General features: G+C 38.9%; 2 protein-coding genes across 5 annotated transcripts; one reads left to right on the top strand and one right to left on the bottom strand.

The window, feature by feature from the left end:
• The first annotated feature begins 1,082 nt into the window (after window positions 1–1,082).
• Window positions 1,083–16,677, top strand: LOC105041612 (uncharacterized). 4 transcript variants are annotated; one of them, XM_010918573.4, is made up of 8 exons: window positions 1,083–1,558; window positions 1,633–1,773; window positions 8,375–8,602; window positions 11,809–12,016; window positions 12,804–12,940; window positions 13,993–14,073; window positions 15,467–15,533; window positions 16,270–16,677. In XM_010918573.4, the coding sequence occupies exons 1-8, from the start codon at window positions 1,167–1,169 to the stop codon at window positions 16,324–16,326; spliced, it is 1,311 nt and encodes a 436-aa protein (XP_010916875.2). In that variant the 5' UTR covers window positions 1,083–1,166; the 3' UTR covers window positions 16,327–16,677. The 4 variants fall into 4 exon arrangements, with proteins under 4 accessions (XP_010916875.2, XP_010916871.2, XP_019704455.1 ...); XM_010918569.4 differs by having other exon boundaries at window positions 1,086–1,558; window positions 15,623–16,677; XM_019848896.3 differs by having other exon boundaries at window positions 1,091–1,558; window positions 1,637–1,773; window positions 15,623–16,677.
• A 579-nt stretch (window positions 16,678–17,256) lies between these two features.
• On the bottom strand, window positions 17,257–17,956 carry LOC105041611 (multifunctional methyltransferase subunit TRM112 homolog A). Its single transcript, XM_010918568.4, has one exon. The coding sequence runs from the start codon at window positions 17,848–17,850 to the stop codon at window positions 17,482–17,484; it is 369 nt and encodes a 122-aa protein (XP_010916870.1). The 5' UTR covers window positions 17,851–17,956; the 3' UTR covers window positions 17,257–17,481.
• Between the last annotated feature and the right edge of the window lie 2,820 nt (window positions 17,957–20,776).

Here is a 20,776-nt window from a genome sequence, read left to right on the forward strand (position 1 = left end):
TTGTTTCATGTGGAATTATCTTTCAGCATTGCCTGAGTCGGATCCTTGGAATATAAAATAATGCTAGTAATATTCGCCCCCCGCAGTCCGCACCAAGCACCCTATAGATGGCTGACATTTAGGACAGGAAGGAGCAAGATCTCATCCGGGTTGTAGAAATTTCTTACATCCTATGCACATGACAATCACCTTGATGATGGAGAGCTGATGGGGCATAACAAACTATTGGCATAGGCAATTTATTTATCGCTGATGAGATAACGAGTTAAGAAATATATAGCTGTGAGTTATAACCTACACGTCAGGACCCCACTTTGTATGATATCTTCAAGCTATGTCTTCAAGTCATTTCATGGTGTGACTTGTGGGCTCACGGGTGGTGGCCCAAGCGAGGCCTTAAATTAGCTTATAATCCTGAATAAGTTGTGCGAACCAGAAACCCTTGACCCTATCTAGCGACTTGCACCCTAAGCACCACCACAAATAGTAGCAATATTTTCCAAATAATTAAGAAAGATCCCAAGTTATTTTCACAGTTTTCTTTGATACGATGATTTTCTAAATCGTTCTACATTAACATTAACTAAGAATCATTTCATTATTTGCACACTTATTAATTTAAAAAAATCTTTATATATTGTCAATAATGATGCTATATTTTACTACGTTGGCTCATTCTTTATTATGAATCCTTGCTATTTGTATTTTTGTGTGTTTGAAAAATGCTCCACCACACCGCTTCATTTCTCACCCCAGCCCTTTGTGTATGGTGATAGGATGATAGGACAGGAAGTCAATTCGTTGCTCCCTATATTGCAGCAATCTCTAGTTGCTACGGCGAGTTGGTGCTTCGGCATTAGAAGAATACTGGATTCGTTACTAAATTGGCAGTCTTCCATTGATCTAGTCTACAGTATATATGATAGGCTAAGTCTGTCCAAAATACTTTTTTCCGCTGACATTCACCTGTAATAGTTTTTAAGTTATCTTATTTATTTTATTTGGTAAATTCGGTAAATTCATAAAATTTCAGAGAACCCGTTTTCTTGCTCCGAAACTTGTGTGCCCCCACCGAATTTCGTGTCGGACGCTTGGAAGCTTGGAAACGTGTGAGCTGGAGATGGTAAAAAAAAAAGTGTGCTCCACAGCTCCAGTTTGAAATACGGATGAAATCTAACGTCCGTTCCTTCCCACCTCTCTCTCTCATTCGTCCGGTTGGCGTGCATAATTCTCCTTCGTCTTCTCCAATGTCTCCGCCCTCCGACGACGGAGGCACCGACCGCCCCGCCAGCCCCTCGCCGGAGGACGCGGTGGTTTCCGGCAAGATCTCGCCGGATTCCGCCGGCCCGAGATGCCGGATCCCGGACCCTCCGGCCGCCCCCCGTCCTGCTCGTCCAGTTCGCATTCCGAGAACGGAGGAGGAGTGGAGGAGATTCCGGCGGTGCGTCCGGGCCACCGGTAAGGGTTTCGCCATTGGGGCCGGCCTCAAGGGGGGCCTCGCCCTCTTCTCGATCCTCGTCCGTCTGCGGAGCCGCAGATCCGCCGGATCTTCTGCCAGGTGCGGCCGATTAGGGTTTCTGTTTTCTAATATCTTGTGGCTTTTTCTGTCTAATGCTGATTTATTGGTTTTAGAAAGATGGGTGCGATTACGAATGAGGAGGCGGTGGTGGAGGCGGTGAAGGAGACGTTAAGATATGGATTGTTTCTGGGTACGTTTGCCGGAACTTTTGTTTCAGTTGATGAATGCATTGCTGCTATTGGGGGCGATAAGAGGTGAGTGCTACACTTAATTCGATTTTCTTTCCAATTGTTTCTGTTTTGCACCCGTCCAATGGTAAAGGATTTTGATAATTTTGGCAGAAATTGTTGCGTATGGTATGAAAGTTACGCAATTATGAAGTTAATTATATAATTCTATATAATAGTATATGGTTGCTGGCTCCTTTCTTGTCATAATCTTGTATATAAATATAATGCTGTGCATGCATGACTGATGCGACTGATCAAGGAAGAAAAGGTCCTTAGAAGATTGCTATAATCCCATTAAAATATTTGACATATAATTTTACCATGACAATTGATGCGTCAGTGTGCCAAGGGTCGTCGGAGGCATCGCCTCGGACCTCATGAAGTATTGTCCGCTCTGAGACGGCGCGTGCCCGCTACTGGGAACCACAGCCGCCGCCCCTCACGGTTTTGTCCTTCGGCCTGAGTGGCAGGCAAAAGACGCCTCGTGAAGGAATGCGTGCTCGTATCCCACTTAAGCACATGACACTCCAGAGTTTGTCCGATGTGGGACTATTAAGGGGGGTCCCCCCATGGCCTGCCCACAATACAGCCTCCCACTCTGGAGGGTTACTGTGCGAGGGCAGGGGACCGGTGCCCCTACCTGGCGCGCCACTGATGCATCAGTGTGCCAAGGGTCGTCGGAGGCATCACCTCGGACCTCACGAAGTATTGTCCGTTCTGAGACGGCGCGTGTCCGCTACTGGGAACCACAGCCGCCGTCCCTCACGATTTTGTCCTTCGGCCTGAGTGGTAGGCAAAAGGCGCCTCGTAAGGGAATGCGTGCTCGTGTCCCACTTAAGCACATGACACTCCAGAGTTTGTCCGATGTGGGACTATTAAGGGGAGTCCCCCCACGGCCTGGCCACAACACAACCCCCCACTCTAGAGGGTTACTGTGCGAGGGCAGGGGGCGGGTGCCCCTACCTGGCGCGCCAGTGATGCGTCAGTGTGCCAAGGGTCGTCGGAGGCATCGCCTTGGACCTCACGAAGTATTGTCCGCTCTGAGACGGCGCGTACCCGCTACTGGGAACCACAGCCGCCGCCCCTCACGGTTTTGTCCTTCGGCCTGAGTAGCAGGCAAAAGGTGCCTCGTGAGGGAATGCGTGCTTGTATCCCATTTAAGCACATGACACTCTAGAGTTTGCCTGATGTGGGACTATTAAGGGGGGTCCCCCCACGGCCTGCCCACAACACAGCCCCCCACTCTGGAGGGTTACTGTGCGAGAGCAGGGGGCGGGTGCCTCTTCCTGGCGCGCCACTGATGCGTCAGTGTGCCAAGGATCGTCGGAGGCATCGCCTCAGATCTCACTAAGTATTGTCCGCTCTGAGACGGCGCGTGCCCGCTACTGGGAACCACAGCCGCCGCCCCTCACGGTTTTGTCCTTCGACCTGAGTGGCAGGCAAAATGCGCCTCGTGAGGGAATGCGTGCTCGTATCCCACTTAAGCACATGACACTCCAGAGTTTGCCCGATGTGGGACTATTAAGAGGGGTCCCAAGGGTCGTCGAAGGCATCGCCTCGGATCTCACGAAGTTTTGTCCGCTCTGAGACGGCGCATGCCCGCTACTGGGAACCACAGCCGCCGCCCCTCACGGTTTTGTCCTTCGGCCTGAGTGGCAGGCAAAAGGCGCCTCGTGAGGGAATGCGTGTTCGTATCCCACTTAAGCACATGACACTCCAGAGTTTGCCCGATGTGGGACTATTAAGGGGGGTCCCCCCACGGCCTGCCCACAACACAGCCCCCCACTCTGGAGGGTTACTGTGCGAGGGCAAGGGATGGGTGCCCCTACCTGGCGCGCCACTGATGCGTTAGTATGCCAAGGGTCGTCGGAGGCATCGCCTCGGACCTCACGAAGTATTGTCCGCTCTGAGACGGTGTGTGTCTGCTACTGGGAACCACAGCCGCCGCCTCTCACGGTTTTGTCCTTGGGCCTGACAGGCAAAAGGCACCTCGTGAGGGAATGCGTGCTCGTATCCCACTTAAGCACATGACACTCCAGAGTTTGCCCGATGTGGGACTATTAAGGGGGGTTTCCCCACGGCCTGCCCACAACACAGCCCCCCACTCTGGAGGGTTACTGTGTGAGGGCAGGGGGCGGGTGCCCCTTCCTGGCGCGCCATTGATGCGTCAGTGTGCCAAGGGTCGTCCGAGGCATCGCCTCGGACCTCACGAAGTATTGTCCGCTCTGAGACGGCGCGTGCCCGCTACTGGGAACCACAGCTGCCGCCCCTCACGGTTTTGTCCTTCGGTCTGAGTGGCAGGCAAAAGGCGTCTCGTGAGGGAATGTGTGTTCATATCCCACTTAAGCACATGACACTCCAGAGTTTGCCCGATGTGGGACTATTAAGGGGGGTCCCCCCACGGCTTGCCCACAACAACAATTTTTAATGTATATGTTAGAAAATATGCTTCCACTGTTCATTGATGTGCTTTATTCTCTCTCCTCTCTATCTCTCTCTCAAACATTATGTAGAGAGGTAGAATTAAGATAGGCTTATTTGTATCAGGAGTGTTATGTGTTCTTGTTCACGGTGTGACATGTCATGGAAAATTCAAGTATGAGGATACATGCCAGATTCGATTTTCTGAATCTATGTTGTTATTTGCTAAATATTCGACATAGGTGTGCTTAGTATCAAACTTAAGCATTTGTATACGAGGAGAAGGCAAGAAAAAGGTGGAGAAAGAAGAAAGACTTCATCCACGCTTAAATTGTAACATACTTGGATGAGATCTTATGGCTCTGGTGTTTCACTTTTAATCAGCGGCTACAAACTAATAAGCAGGGAAGGTTCAGATGAGAGAAAGGAGTTCACCTACCTTCTTTGGTACAAATGGCTTGCCCGTCCCTTTTTCTTCTTCTTTTCTTTGTCTTTCTTATACTATTCTTTTTCTATCATGTTTGTGCAACAACCCAATACCTCACCCAAAAAGGCTAACCAAGTAGGCACTATTTAAATTCCTTGGCCCTGTATTAGTATCCAAGATTTGCCTGGTGTATAGCCAATGTGGGACTAAAAAAACTCACATTGGTCTTCATAAGATTTTAAATCCAGTGGGACGGGGCTGTCCTGATTTTTCTATAGAACAGGATGCGCAACCGTTCCATCTTGTCTCGACATTTGGGACAGAGGATATCCCAAGACGTCCTGATCGGGATATTGGGATGCTAGCGGGATGGTCCTGTCCTAACAAATAGGATGGTACCCCATCCCAGTATTCCGCTGGGATCTGAATCTTTGGATTTTCATAGGCTCCCTCCGTTTAACCGTGTCATTTTCGCTAAACTAAAAATCCAAATCCATTCATAAATATCATAAATCCAATCACAAATACCATGATCAACTCATGGTCAATCCAAATGGGCCCATTAGTCCATACGGGCCATGAGCTGGGTCTACTTTGGTACCATTTGTACAATCCAAGACCTCACCTAAAAAAGCTAGCTAAAAGGTGTTATTTAGGTTTTTCTTGTCTAGTATAACCATCCAAGATCTATCCAATGCATAACCAATGTGGGACTAAATACACGCTCGTACAGATTCTCACATACTCCCCTTGCTTGAGCCCTAGCATCCTATAGTTGTATCTAGAAAAGGAAGGATACGTTATGCATCACTGCATTCATATGGAACATGGTAGAGATGGTCGACCTTGTGGTTGAGTTAATGGTTGTTTGGAATAAATTATGGGGTAAATAAATATATGAAGACACAATGAGATCTAATCCAAACTGCCCATTAATTAAGCACTTAAGCAATACTTTACTTAAGTAACATAAAAAATTGAAACTACATTTCTAGAACCTCTAAGATCTAAAATTGACCCGTCATAGGGAAATCTCTAGATCTATGACGTTCATAATACTCCTTTCAAACCATGGGCTTGATCATCCATTTAAGCTACATTAAAGTGGATATATAGAGGCACCTCATAGTCTCATGCAAATGTCTAGCCATGTAATGAATTTGCTTTGATGTAATAGATGGTCCCTAACTTCTCTCTGGCATGTCAAGAGTTTATGATATCCCGTCATTTGTATCATTGTTATGTAAAAGGATTTTCTATGAACAGAATAGAGTCTAATTCATGTCTCCCACCGATTATGATTAATCAACACATGAACAACAAATAGCCTAGACAAATACTATCATGGTGAGATTAGCTATAGAGTACAACTATAAATTAAAAAATCTTCTTGTAAAGGTGCTGGTCAATAGAGCAGAAGGTGGTACAAACTGGCCTCATTTTTGTTCTTGTTTTTAGCCCTGGCATGTGAATAGGTGGTTAGGCACATGACTGGCACAACATGGCAGGATAGCATATTGTACCATACTAACTTGTAATTGGCATAGGTGCGACATATACTTTGATCCAAGGTTTGAAGCAAGATTCATGTGCTGGAACCGGACCCGTGCTGGTCGGCCGGCCGTATGGTTTGGTGCCCCATACTGTTCCATACCGGCCGGAATCGACATGGTAAAGAAAGCGGGGAAGAGGGAGAACCAAAGAGAGGAAGAGAGGGAGAGAGATAGAGGGGGAGGGAGGGAAGGAGAGGGAGACGACGGAGATGTCGATGGTGGCTGCCGAAGGGCTGTGGAGACCCTTAGATGACTGGAGGAGCGAGAAACTCCAAACCAAGAGAGGGAGGGAAAGAGAGGAGTGGAAGAGGGCAGGGAGGCCGACGGTGGCCACTGGAGGTCCACAAAGGTCCCAGAGGGCGAGATCTGTTTCCTTGCCCTTCGTCGGATCGAAACAGAGGCAACCTCCCCTGTTTCAATCTCAATTTCTTTTCCATAATGAAGTGGCAACTCTATTGCTAACTTCGCTAAGCCCTTCGGCGGCCATCGCCGGCCTCCCTATCCTCTTTCGATCTTTTCGTTCCTCTCTTTCCCTCCCTCTCTCTCTATCTCTCTCTATTTTCCTCTCTATCGAGGAGGGAGGAGCTCCTGAGGCCTCGATGGCCCTTCAATGGCCTTGGTGGGTCGGAGGCAGCCTCTCTGGCTTTTGCCTCTCCTTCCTTCCCTCCTCTCTCTCTTTTCCTTTTTTTTCTTCTCCTTCCACACTGGTGTTTCATTTTTCACATCGGATCTATCTCAGTCGGACTCTGGTATAATTCGGCACGCCCCGAACCGAGCGGTTCGGGACCGCTCGGTGAACCTTAAATTGAAATACTGTATTATGAGGGCATACTTGTCACTTTTCATGGCACTTATTGTTGTAGCCCCTATCTGCTCACGATTTTGCCAATATAGGCAATGCACGTGGCATGATTGGTCCTTTAATCCTTTTTTTTCTTTAGCATATATTGCAAATTTTTAGACTGCCTAAAGTTTTTCTTACACCAATTTTGCTAGTAATAAAGAGAGTCGAAGTAACATAAGTGTGTTAGAGGTTGGCATTATTTGTTGATGTGTGACAATTTAGGGAGGAATAGTGAGGAATGAGTACACTAGTGCATACATAACAGTTGCACCAATTAAGAAATGGAGCAGGAAAAACTGAAATACTTTGAGCACATGCAACAATGATTGGTGGTAGCCCACTAAGGACAGGGCTTTAATATGTCTTGAAAAATGAGGACTTGGTAGAAATATGTCGAAGGCTTTGGATAAGTGGATGTAAGTTGTGAGAAGTATCAATAACAGCAGATCAGTCAAAAAGAATGATTGGCAAAATACTCCAAATTTAAATCAATCATTGACAATTAAAAATTCACTGTTACTATTGATGCTAATAAATTCTACAAAAAACTTGAACATTCTTTTAAATAACCTTAATTATGCGAACGATGTCTTACCAATATGTAATTTATCTGGAAGTTTTCGATATATCCTCCTTTTTCTTCACAGATTCTCCTTATACATTTTCGTTGATATTAGATGGGTTCATTTGGATTTTGCCATGTCATGGATGGAATTAAGTGTTTTCTCAAGAATATATTTTCTGCAGCTGTTCTTGAAATTATAAATTAAAAAAATGTGATATTGCTATGTAGAGGCTCTGAAATATGACCCAGAATTTTAGCATGCTTTAATTTGAAGACTATGTGTGTGTGGCAACCACAATTATCATTATTTGCAGCCTACTCATGTTGCCCATATTTGTAGAATATTAAAGTAATAGTCCAAGAGCCTTCCAATTATTCTTATTCCACACAAATTTGTCATTTAAATGCACTATCAAGAACATCATCATTTTTTTAACGGGTTCTGTTTTTAGTAATAGTCACTTTGTGTTGATAAATAGAGAATAGACGTACCAATTTAATTCTTATGATATTGAAGTGGATCCACGCCAACATGCTCCTATAACAAAATAAACCACTTGCAACTCTTTAATGTGATATTGATGTATTTTGGCTAGCTGCAGATATATCAAACTCATAAAGGTTAGTTGATGTTGTGTTAATATCTGGTACTGTTGCTTCCTTAACATGTTTGGTTTGCTAAGTCTTTTGTAACATAAACTTCAATAATGCTTGTGCAGACTTAAACTTTGTCTGTTTTTTTTTTTCTTTTCTTTTCTTTTCTCCAAATCTGATTCTGCAATGGTGATATGATGGTTTATCTTATTTTGCTTCAGCACTGCAGGCTGGAGGGCACTGGTAGCAGGACTATTTGCTGGTCCATCAATGGTCTTGACAGGACCAAATACACAGCACGTTAGCTTGGCTACATACATTCTTATGCGTGCTTCTGTTCTAGCATCCCGCTGTGGGATAAAGAGCAAACGATTTGGAAATGTTTGTAAACCTTTGGCTTGGCCGTATGGTGATATATTCCTTATGTGCCTGTCCTCTTCACAAATATTGTATGCTTCCCTCTGGACATCTCATTTTCATTCAACATCTTACCTGAGCATAAAATATTTTATATTTAGATTAATTTGTTCCAAAAGATAATATTGTTATATATGTGGCATAACAACTGGGTTTGAGTTGCAGATCTCTTCATTCCATACTAAAAAATATCCAATTAAAATGACTTATTATGAAATGATGGAATAATGAGATATATGTGAATTCAGGTACCCTGTAAAAAATTAACTGCCATTCATCTTACATGGAGGCAATAAACAGAAGCAATAAAATAATTATAATAATGTGCTGAATGTAACTTCAGCTAGTTTGGGATTAAGGCTTACTTGAGTTGCTGAATGTAACCTAACCAACATAAATGTAGTTGGAAGCAGAAATCTTTTTATTTGAATTACTTTATGTATGGTAGCCAAGTGATTTCATGAATTGATGATAACATTTTGATTGAACACCTACTTGAAGGAATCTTCTTTATATGCAGACTAGAGATCACTAACTTTTCAGTTGAAATGATAAATTATTTACTGCAGATTGCACTGGGTGACTCTGTCTCTCTTCTTAGTTGTGATGCTGATATAATGTTCATAATACTAAATGTATAGAATAAGATTGCTTCCAGTATTGTTGATCTCAAATTACTGGTTGTTTTTACACTTGCTTTGTGACAATTTGGAGGCTCTAATCCATCCTTCTCCAGTTAGATCTCTATTGGTATTGGTTTTACGGATTTGATTTTTGAAATGATTTGATATGAGTTAATTTGTGGATTGAATTTTCAGATGTCTCAATGCCCCCTTCCCAAATGCATTGATTATGATTGTTATAACTTGAATCTTGGTTAGAGATGATTGAAGTTGGTGCTAAATTTTACCTGACTTCTACTTCTATTCAATGGTCATAACATTGGTAGTTTTCCTAGCTTGAGCTCAAAAGTTGGATATAGGATAATAACATTAAAATAGAACCAAAAATGTTCAAATTGTTGGTTTTTTGAGATCCATTTAGGAAAATATGTTGAAAAATCTATAAGAACTTTCATGTAGTCAACCTTGTTTACCAAGCGAAGAGTTGAGGATCAGAAACAAACATAGGCGTTGAACAAAACTGAAGTTCAAAAAGGCTACTCCAAAGTAACAATCTCACATGCCACTTGTGAAACGTATTTTACTGACCTTTTTTCAATAAAATTCTAATGCCAGTTTATAGGGTGGATTGTTCTGGATAAGCAAATAGGGAGTTGTAGTGACCATCACAAATGTGCCTGGAAGTTGGGAAACAAAATTGACATTCACTAGATTTTGCATTTTGTATAAATGTTTTTTTTTAAAAAAAACATGCTTTATAAGTAAGCAATCAGATATTGGAATGTAAGCAATATTCTCGGTGGGCAATTCTAGTGGATATCTTACACCTTAAGAGGAAGCTGCCACACTAGGGTTTCATGAATCTGTAGACTGTAAGGCATTCCATGAATTTTTTCATATAAAAAAAATAAAAGAGTACACCAAGAGGTGACATAGTCAACGTGCATCCATTTTGATGAATTCCTGTGATTGTGGGCTACTAGCCAAGGTTCAATTACTAGTACTGGCTGCTATATAAGTCACAATTAGTTATCATGCAACGAAAGCATCACCTAATTGGCTCATTGGTATGTCATGAACTGTATCTACATGTTTAGGGATCAAAAGCATTAACTTAAAAATCTAAAATACAGGAAAACATAAAAATAATAAAAAATGTGGAAAACCAAAAATCTGTAGAAAAGCATAAAACCATGTTAATAATTATTTATTTATTTATTGACTGCACTAGCAGCTAGCAAATCTAACATCATTGATTTCATAATGCCTGTTGAAATTTAGTTGTTATGCTTCTGCATATTCATTTCTAATACATACTCATTTTTTAATTTTCTTAATTCTAGTTGTAAAAGTAATGTAGGTACATTCTTCAAGGAATTGACCTCTTTCTTTTTCCTTTCTCCATACTTCAATTTCATGCTCCCAAGTTTTTACAAAGCTGATACATTGCCTGTTTCACTGGGTGACTGGTACCAAGATGAGCAAGTTGATCTGTTTATATCAGCCAAGATGGAAGGCTGGAAGAATTTTAAAGAAAAAGGTTTATCGAGATCTTGGCTAATATATCATGACTGAGATGTTGAAATATGGTTGATATAATTGAACCGAGATCAAGAACCCTTTTAGGCATAGAGTATAAAATTGAGTACAAATAAACTACTGAGGAAAAGAATAGAAATTTCAGCCTATACATTGTTAATGTATTAGCCAATATCACAGCATACATCAGTTTATTGAAACATCGATAAAAGGGCCAATTTTTTATAAATATTATATGAGCACTGATACAAACTGGTATCTTGGTTGCAATAACTGTTCGTGTTGCTGCAAAATCATTATAACATCAGAACAGCATGCTTTATGACTCAAATATTGCACTAAAATGAATATATAGATGCTGAATTGCCATTACGTGTTTGTATGTTGCCTTGTCAAGGTTGCACTAGCTAGTAGCCTAGTACCACTGATTTTGCAGGCCAGTTCAACTGCTGTGGCAGATAAGAATTTTCTTTCCTGTGAGCCAGCCAGATATTAATACATAATTTTCAGGTTCCTTTTTTTTTAACCGACTCAGCGAAACAGATTGCCTGATAGCTACCTCTACATGCAAGCATTGTTCATTACTGAAGAAAGTGGGTCAGTCATCATTGAATTAGCTCAGCTCTTATCTGTTTGTACAGTTCTCTGGCTATAAATTTATACTTCTAGAGATGCCTGTTTTGCTTATTTAGGGTTTTTAAGTGGTGAAAAATTATGCCATCTTTTACAACTGATCATTACAATTTTATATCATTCATCTATTATCATCTCCAAATAATGCTATCGGGCTGACCGCAAGCAACTAAACTGATAATTGTCAGCTTGGTTAGAGTCACACTGCACACGATACAACATTGTTGTACAAAGTGAAATAATAAGTAATATTTGGAGTTGTCTGAAATTTATGATCAGTAGTTGGAATGTGGCAGTAAAGAGTTTTTATCTCTTGAAGATAAAAGTTTATTTAACTTCTGACTTCACTTGCATTAATTCATGATATTTTTACCCATTTCTGTAGGACCTAAGGATAAAATAATAGGCATATAATATAGATCAATTTTAATTCTATTTTGCAGGTCTGCTTACATTTTGAAGCAGGACAGTTTACCGTCATCATACAAATCATTTCTTAATAAGCATGGTGCAAAGGATGTTGTTATTCTGCAGGGAGTGAAGGATATTGCATGTAACATTCCTTTCACCAACTTAGAGGCGATTGAGAAGTATTACGGGTCCTTGGGTGTTGACAAAAAACTAGACCCTAGTATGAAAGTACCCTGTTCAGTATGTATTTGACACTTTTAATGTCTTTTTCTTTTAAAAGGGCTTACACTCAGAAATATTTTATATGTGGACTTTTAGCGTCATTTATTCCATATCTGTTAGTTGTATATTGGTTGTTTTTTATATGTTTTGTAAGACAGAAAGGAGTCCTTGTTAAATGCGTTGTTGTTGCTCTGTTTCACTTGGGTTTTGGGGGGGGAGGGGGAGGGGGGGGGGGGGAAGAGATAGATGTTTGCTCTTTTTACATCTTTAGAGATTTTGATGGTGGACCATACCTTGATGCAATTGAAGTCAAACGTTAGAGAGAGAGAAAGAAAGAGAGTTATATCAAATGGGCTTTCTCTTTGTTGTCTTTTTCTAGAAGGCTTTCTCATAATTTTTTTGGTTAGTGCTTCTCTTGTACAATTTTCTTGGGTGGTCACTCTCATATCCATTCATATCTGAATCCAATTCCATTGAATTATTTTTATATCAGTTTTCAGCTGAATATGGATTAAAACAATATGGAAAATGATAAACAATATTCAGCAACTTTTATGTTTTTGCTGACCATTCCAATGCTGCCCACTTCTTATACTTTTTCTTATGCTATTTAGGGTGGATTCCTTAATTTAACATATATATTTCTAGCATGTAGCTCAAACTGGTTTTTTGGAGTATCATGCATAAATATTGAGCTGATATTTATAATTTTGTTGGTGATCTTTAAAAGGAACCCCCCATCTTTGCAGTTGTCATGTTACTGTTAATGTCATTAATTAATGAACACATGATTTTCTTGTTGCAGATTGTTCATGGTAATCAATCTTGTGTTGGGCATTTCTTTTCTTTCCTTTTACAAGCATATAGAAGGGCCTTGCCTGTTTATCTACCAGTATACTTGGTTCCTGCACTTATAGTTCATCGTCAGGGCCTCTTGAAAAGGTATGGATTTACTCTGTTACATTAATTTTTAGTCAATACTTTCAAAATGAGAAGTTGAAAGATTTTTTCTTTGTTTGAGATTTTTTTTTTGATGTAAACATTTAAATGTCATTGATTGTTAAATCCACACTCTTCTTGATAGTTATGTTCTACTTGAGAATAGTTTTATGAGTTAAACCACCCAAATCATCTGCATATGTCATAACCATTTATAGACTAATTGAGAAAGAATGATGAGACTTCAATGGTCATGAAACATCGAGGAAGCAAGAGGAGTTTAAGTTAAAAACAGAAGTAACAAGTGCGACATGGGTTGTTCATGGAGATTGTGCATAAAATATTCCTTTAATTTCCTATTTATTTGTTTGGTTCTCTTGTCATCCTTTTTGTTTTGGTGGAATTGATGTACTTCAACATGGTCAGTTGCAAATGCATTTCTGTTGTATATTGGCAAGAAACCACTAATACTTTCCATTCAACCAAATAACCCATGGATGGCATTCTTGTTTCTCATATTTATACATATACATATAGACACTTGTACTTTATATATATATATATATATATATATATATATATAGACACACACACACATACATACATGCACATACATTATGGGTGCGGTTATAGTACACTCATTGCATAAGTGAGGTACATAGATGCATACACACTTGCACATAAATACATACACACATTTATGGGTGCAGTTATAGTATGCTCTACTTATTCTTGGCAGTTCCATCTTCAGCTCATTTTTTTAATGCCTTTTAGATGATAAAAGTCCTGATGCAACTAGCTTATCTTTGATAGCTTTTCATCATCATATCTTGCTAGATAACATCCCTGTGTAAAGTGCAAAAAAGAAAGAAAAAAAAAGAGATATCTGGTATTTGTGGCTTTTTTATTATGGTAGCTTTTGTCATGGTGAAGTATTTCTTTTCCTTCTGTCTTTCCAATGGAAAACTTCTACGGTACTTTTTACGATTCTCATGAACTGTTACCTGTTTGTTGACAGTTTTGTTAAGTAAATATTTCTTACCTGTACTTTACAGGCCATACACAATTCTGGGGAAAAGTCTTCTGGGTACCGCAAGATCTAGTCTGTTTCTCTCCATATACTGTTCATCAGCCTGGTTGGTCTTCACTTAATTTTCTTACCAGTTATTCATAGTTATGACTTGCATTTGCTATTTACATAACAATGATTCCTTTTTCAGCTGTTTCATGATGAGAAACAACTATCTGGGAATTTTATGATTAAAGTGATGATTATGCAAGACATGTAGAAAGTATTTTATGTTTCTTTTTTAGGAATGCTTTGAAGATTGGGAACTAGTTTCATAGTTGTTATTCAGTGAACATCAATCCATACCATTTATGAGTGATTTTTGTTGCATTGTTGATTAATTCATCTTTGGTCGACAAGTTTTTCACTCTACATTTGAAGACCAACTATGAAAATTGTCTCATATGCAGCTTATACCTGCTTCTATAAAGAGTGAGACAGCTTCACTGTGAGAACTTGCAAGTTTCATATTTAAAATTAACATTTTATCAGACTTCCTGGTCATCTGCTGAATACAGAAGAATATATTACGGTAACCTGTAGGCAATTTTCTTCATATTCTTTAGAAATATGAGAATTAGTTGAACTAAAATGGAGTGTACTGACTCTACAAATGAACTCTGTAAGTTTCTTCTTATGTACAATAGCAAATCCCCGCTACACAAGATAGTTCAGTTTAGCAACTTGTAACTCTGGAAATGTTCAATTCTGGTTACATGAGATCTGCCTTGGGGAGCACAAGTTCTTATATTGAGAATTTCAGTTTTAATCAATAGCACCATGGATTTTTCAGCATGCCATTTGGCAATGCTTTCTTGTACTTTAGACGGACTTGGTTTGTTTGAGCACTGCTTGTTTAGCTAGAAATTTTGGAAGAGAACTAAGGGATGTATCCAGGTGCCTGTGCTATTTATTGTGAGTCTAACTGAGACGACGTTGTGAGTTATGTTTCATTATGATTTGACTCACCACTATATCAACAATTATGATTTAGGAGGTAAAATGAGGTATTCATTTTCCTCTCAAGCATAAATTTACATTACATGCTAGACAAAGGCATGACCTCCAACCTTCAGTAATTTTATGGATCTTACATACTGAAATTTACCATTTAGACAAAGCAAATACATTTTATTTAGAAAACTATGTTATCAATCCACCTTTCTGATGTACAATTTTCAAACATCTTTTACAGTCATGCTGGTGCTATATTTGCATATTGCATCATGGCGGTTTTATAACAAAGTTTCGTGATGTACTATCAGCAAGAGAGTTAATAGGAATAATTGTTTAGAGGCATGTTAATTACTCGAGTTGAAGAATCTAGTGATTTGGTAGTGAAAGGCATGCAGTGGTGAATCAAAATTTGGAAGTCTATTTAGCTATCATGCTGTGCTATAGTTTCTTTTTCGATGGTTCTAGATATATAGGAAAATCTTACTTCTGGATTTTGCTTGCAGGGCTTGGACTTGCCTGCTTTTCAGAACTCTTAAGAGATGCAATATTCCACTGGTTGCAATGGCAACGGTAAGAAGCTGCCTCAAAACTGTATATTATTTATCTCTCATGCATCAAACCAGGATTCTTTCAGCTATTTAGCAATTGTTCTATGGCAGTTTCCTACTGGCCTGGCATTGCTAATTGAGAAGAAGAGCAGGAGGATTGAGATATCTCTATATTGCCTAGCCCGAGCCATTGAGAGCTTTTTCACATGCATGGTAGATGCTGGACTGTGCCCTCAAGCATCAAAGCTAAAGCGAGCTGATGTAATTGTGTTTAGTTTTGCAACAGCCATCATCATGCACTGCTATGCACAGGAAAGAGAGGTGTTTCGCTCCAAATACCTGAATGTTCTTGACTGGGTATTTGGTGTGCCACCTGCGTCTGATGATGAGCATGATAAAAAATGCTAAGAGAATTAGGGAACATTGCTAGTTCAGCAGAGGAGTTCTGTAAATTTATATAATTGTTAGTGTGAGTCAGTTTTGATTATAAAGCATGACCCTATAGTGGCCCCATTAGTGCCGGTTGTGGGGTGGAGAAACCAGGCTGATTGATGTTTTCTCAGCGTACATTGCAGGCTTCAGCAAGATATCATTATTATATATAGCCTGTTACACACTAACCAGAGAAGAATTGATCTTTGAATTATGGCAGTCCTTCCTTCTGCAGCATATAAGAGGCAGAAGTAGGAAAAAGTAGTTTGATTTCAAGCCCTCATCATATTATCAGGCTCGGTATCTGACCCAAAATGTATCTCCAGGAGTCCGGGAACCGGTCAGCTCTTTTGATTAGCCAGTTGTCTAAGGAGGGTGCTTGATGGATTTATCATCTGCCCAGAAGTTCTTGAAGGAAGGAATCCTGCAATCACCCTAAGAACCTGCTGTTGTGTTACTTTAGAGAGTGCTGACGTATCAACGTGAGAGTGGTTATTTGTTGCAGAGTTTGGTTTTGATTAGCTAAAAAAAATAATAAAAAAAAAGTTTAGAATGGTGGAAACGTTGTTAATGCTTATCAACTTCATTGTAATCACTAAAACATGAAGACAGAGATTATAATCCGCGAGATTTTCTTCACCAGTTTTTTTGATATCCTATTATGTTCTTGTAACCTCTGTATTCAACAAAATTGCGACTTCTGTTGAAGTTTATGATACCTTGCTTTTTTATAATTTCTTCAGGTGCACTGGTGCAGAAAACTGTCAGTTGTCTTTTGCGGCAAACCACAGTTGGTTCTCTGCCTTGCGATCATGCTAATTAAATCCTTTTGTTTTGTTCTTTAAATCATCAAACAAGCTTTTCATGAGTCTTCCAGTTTGTGCTAGGCTCTGATTAGGATTAAAACTGGTGGCCGTTTGTGGTACTTAAATCTATTTCTTGAATTAAGAGCTGCCTGGAGAGACTGAACTATGTGGGATTCTAAAACTATGCAAATCTGTTGGGAATTAAACACATCTTGTTGGTGGATATATAGAGGCTTACCTCGAGTATCGTCTCATTTGTAGCTAAATATGTTTACAGGAAGGCCAACGATGTTTCCGACTCCACTGGGCTGCTACTCCTGTGACCAACCATAGTGTCATTGTCCTGTGGGAGCTCCTCCTGTTCCTGGATGTCTCCAAGATATTTTGGTGGCTGATGCCTGTGGTTTTATGTAAAGCAGCCAACAAAGAAAATATAATAATAATAATGCAGGGTTTTTCTGCTAGGGTTTTCTCTTCTCCTCCTTTTGTTAATAGACCACCACACTCTCCAAGAAATTAAAGATACATAGCATAAGATGTCAAAGATATGTATTACACCCAATCAAATTTGGACAACAAAACCAGATTTGATTTCCTTTAAACTTTTAATACGTTTCACCAAAGATTCGTTGCATAGCGATATGACCCAAAAATCAGAACTTCAACCCAATTTCCCTCTCACAAGATAGCAATCTAAAACCCTAACCCTAATCCAGCGGCGCAAGATTATCATCAGACCTCGTCCTCGTGGAGGAGCATGTTGGGGATGCCCTTGTTGATGGGGAAGCGGCGGCCGGTCTCGGGGCAGACTAGGGCGCCCTCCTCGACATGGAGCTCGAGCAGCGCGTGGTGGAAGCGGCGGAGGAAATCGTCGGAGTCGAGCATGGAGGCATCGGCCTCGTCGGGAAGCTGGTCGTAGCCGATGGCACGGGCGGCGCCGGCGAGGGCCTTCCACTCGATCTTGGGGAAGATGCCGCGGAGGAAGTCGGCGTTGAGCTCCACCTCCTTCTCCACCCACTTCTCCGCCTCCAGTCGAAGGGGGAATCCGTTGCTCACCCCCTTTATGTTGCACGATAGCATGTTGTGAGTCAAAAGCCTCATCTCTTCGTTCTCTCTCGCTTTCTCCCCCTCTATCGATCGCTCGCCCGCTCTCTCTCTCCCTAGGAACCGGAAGGCGGCGGAGCCTCTATTAATATAGGAAACCAAAAAAAAAACTATTCCTGATCGGGAATAAGGATTGGCTTATTGGAATAAGTATTTATCCTGCCAAACGGGTTCACAACGAGAATAAGGGAATGCGTTTTTCCCGTCAGAACCGAGCCTTGGTTTTCACCTTGGGCAAGATCTCAATTTTGCAAGAGGTATTTGGCCGTCACTGATGTATTAATCTATATAAAAGTTTGATCGTTTAACGTCTCAATTGATACAAAGGAATAAATTTTTTGAAGTATGGATGGATATGATATTGACATATTGATGGATATTTTTTAATTATTTTTTTATAAAATAAATAATACTGATTTGCTGATCCAGATTTCGATTTCAAGTCATTCCGATTTTCATTCCCATTCTAATTTCGGTTAACACCGTCTAAAAGGACCTTTGAGAGTTTTTCTTTTCAAAGATGACCTTTTAAATTAGTGAAGATTATTACATATGGTAAATATCTATATATTATTTTATTATTATTATACAGATAGATAGATAATAATTTAAAATATTTTTAATTTTTTATCATATTATTTATATTTTTATTTTTATTTAAAAAATATATAAAAAAATAAAATTTGATATATGGTATTGTGGGAGATTATCCTATAATCTTATACGTCAATACGAAATACCATTCCTAATATCCGTGTATTATTTTATTATTATTATATAAATAGATAGATTTAAAATATTTTTTTATTTTTATCATATTATTTATATTTATATTTTTTATTTAAAAATATAAAAAATAAAATTTTATATGTGATGTTGCAGAAGATTATCTTATAATTTTATGTATCAACGGGAGATGCCACCCCTAATATCTTATATTATTTTATTATTATTATACAGGTACTTTTTGAATAATGCTTGGAAACCTACGGTTAAATCAATCTTTATTACTCCTGGTGGTCCAATCATTTCATCTTGGTCGTAGATTTGTTTTTGACCTGTGCAAACTCAACGTCCCTCGTATTATTCCCCTTCCATTGAATTGAACTGTTTGTAAGAGACAGTAATACTTATCTTTCCTATTTTGTTTTATTTTTTACAAACATGAAAAGTAACATTCTGTCTCTATTATACATATCGACATTACTGTTATAAAACCTTCTAAGTATATTCATATCTTTAATTTTTTGGAACATTTCGTTATTTTTAAATATTTATTATTTGATGGGTTTCTCTGCCATCTACGTGCAGTCTAACCAACCCATGACCTAAACGGCCAAACATCAAAATAGATTTCTACTCAAGACAGGTTTTAGAGGGTCGATGTCGTCAAGTAATTATTAAAGTTGAATTTACCATGTTAGCTGAGATTCTAGTATGCATTAATAACTGGAAAAATTTAGGTTGCCACATCTTGTCATCACAATAGAAATTTTGATGACAAATCTGGATAAGATCCGCTGGTCGTCCTATATCCTGTTAACTTGCAGGTAGAGTTGGAACTGGGCCGGAACTAGCCCGAGACCAATTTGATGGGGTCAGATTCAGATCACGTTGTGGGGTTCAGTTGCGGAAAATTTTGTGTGCACCACAGACGGTGTAGAAAATTCAACGTGAAGTATAATATTTTATATGATTAGTTCATATAATTATTATTTTTTAATATATATTTAATATTTATTATTTTATTTTATTTATTTTAAAATTTTAAATAACGAAAATATTTTTATTTTTTGAAAAAAATTATGACATCTTATGTTTATATTATGATATTCTGCATATAAGAAGTCATAATATGCCATAGAATGTCATAATTTTTTCTAAAGAGCAAAAGTATTTCGTCATTTAAAATTTTTAAACGAAAAAAAATATAACGCTGATATTAAATGCGTGTCGGAAAGTGGTTGAACAAAAATGTCTCTTCTATATTATGACATCCTGATCTATATTATCACATCCTACATGCAGTTATATTATAAAATTATATGTGTAGAAAGTCATAATGTACCATAAGGTGTCATAATTTTTTTCAAAATGTAGAAATATTTTCGTTATGTAAAATTTTTAAACGAAAAAATAGAATTCTAGACATTAAATACGTATTGAAAAATTATCGCTATATGAATTAATCATATAAAATGATATATTTTATATTTAATTTTTTATACCGCCGATAGTGCATAAAATATTTCTAGTGCTTATATAGTATGAGAGATAGAGAGAGGGAGGACGTGTGATCCTCCGATCCCTCCTCTCTGTCCTCTCTTTCTCTTTTGAGGCGGATGGTGAGGTGGTGGTGGATGATGGGATATAATGATAGGATGGTGGGGATGCAACGGCGGTGGGCACCAGACAACATCGCAACAGTGAAAAGTGGATAGCACCATAATCGTTGCACAGGTGGATTTATTTGAGTCAAGCTCATCTAAACTTTTGAGTTGGACTTACATCTAACCTCGGAGAAAAAAAAAAATAGTCTAATCTAGACCCAGAGCCCACAAATTTGTTCACCATATTTTGAAAAAAAGAAATTCTTTGTACACCGCCCACGATGTAAAAAATTTGATATGAAGTGCACCGTTTCTTCTGATTGTACTACAAAACTATCACTTTCTAACAAATATTTAATATTTATAATTTTTTTATTTAAAATTTTAAATAACAAAAATAATTCTATCAAAATTTTGATATCTAAATAAAAAATTATAATTTTAATATAAAATATCGTAATATTGATACAGAATATTATAAATTTTTTAAAAAATATTATTTTTATTATTTAAAATTTTAAATAAAAAATAAATATTAAATATAAAAAAAATGATGATTATTTGATCCAATCGATTGATACGATGTGCTTTAA

Source organism: Elaeis guineensis, chromosome 3, assembly GCF_000442705.2.
Source record: "Elaeis guineensis isolate ETL-2024a chromosome 3, EG11, whole genome shotgun sequence".
NCBI classification, from domain to species: Eukaryota; Viridiplantae; Streptophyta; class Magnoliopsida; order Arecales; family Arecaceae; genus Elaeis; species Elaeis guineensis.

Coding starts and splice junctions, on each gene's coding strand:
- LOC105041612 (XM_010918569.4), top strand. CDS start 1,167: ATGAAATCTAACGTCCGTTCCTTCCCACCTCTCTCTCTCATTCGTCCG. Junction 12,941..13,992: donor CGTCAGGGCCTCTTGAAAAG/GTATGGATTTAC, acceptor TGTACTTTACAG/GCCATACACAATTCTGGGGA. Junction 14,074..15,466: donor ATATACTGTTCATCAGCCTG/GTTGGTCTTCAC, acceptor TTTTGCTTGCAG/GGCTTGGACTTGCCTGCTTT.
- LOC105041611 (XM_010918568.4), bottom strand. CDS start 17,850: ATGAGGCTTTTGACTCACAACATGCTATCGTGCAACATAAAGGGGGTG.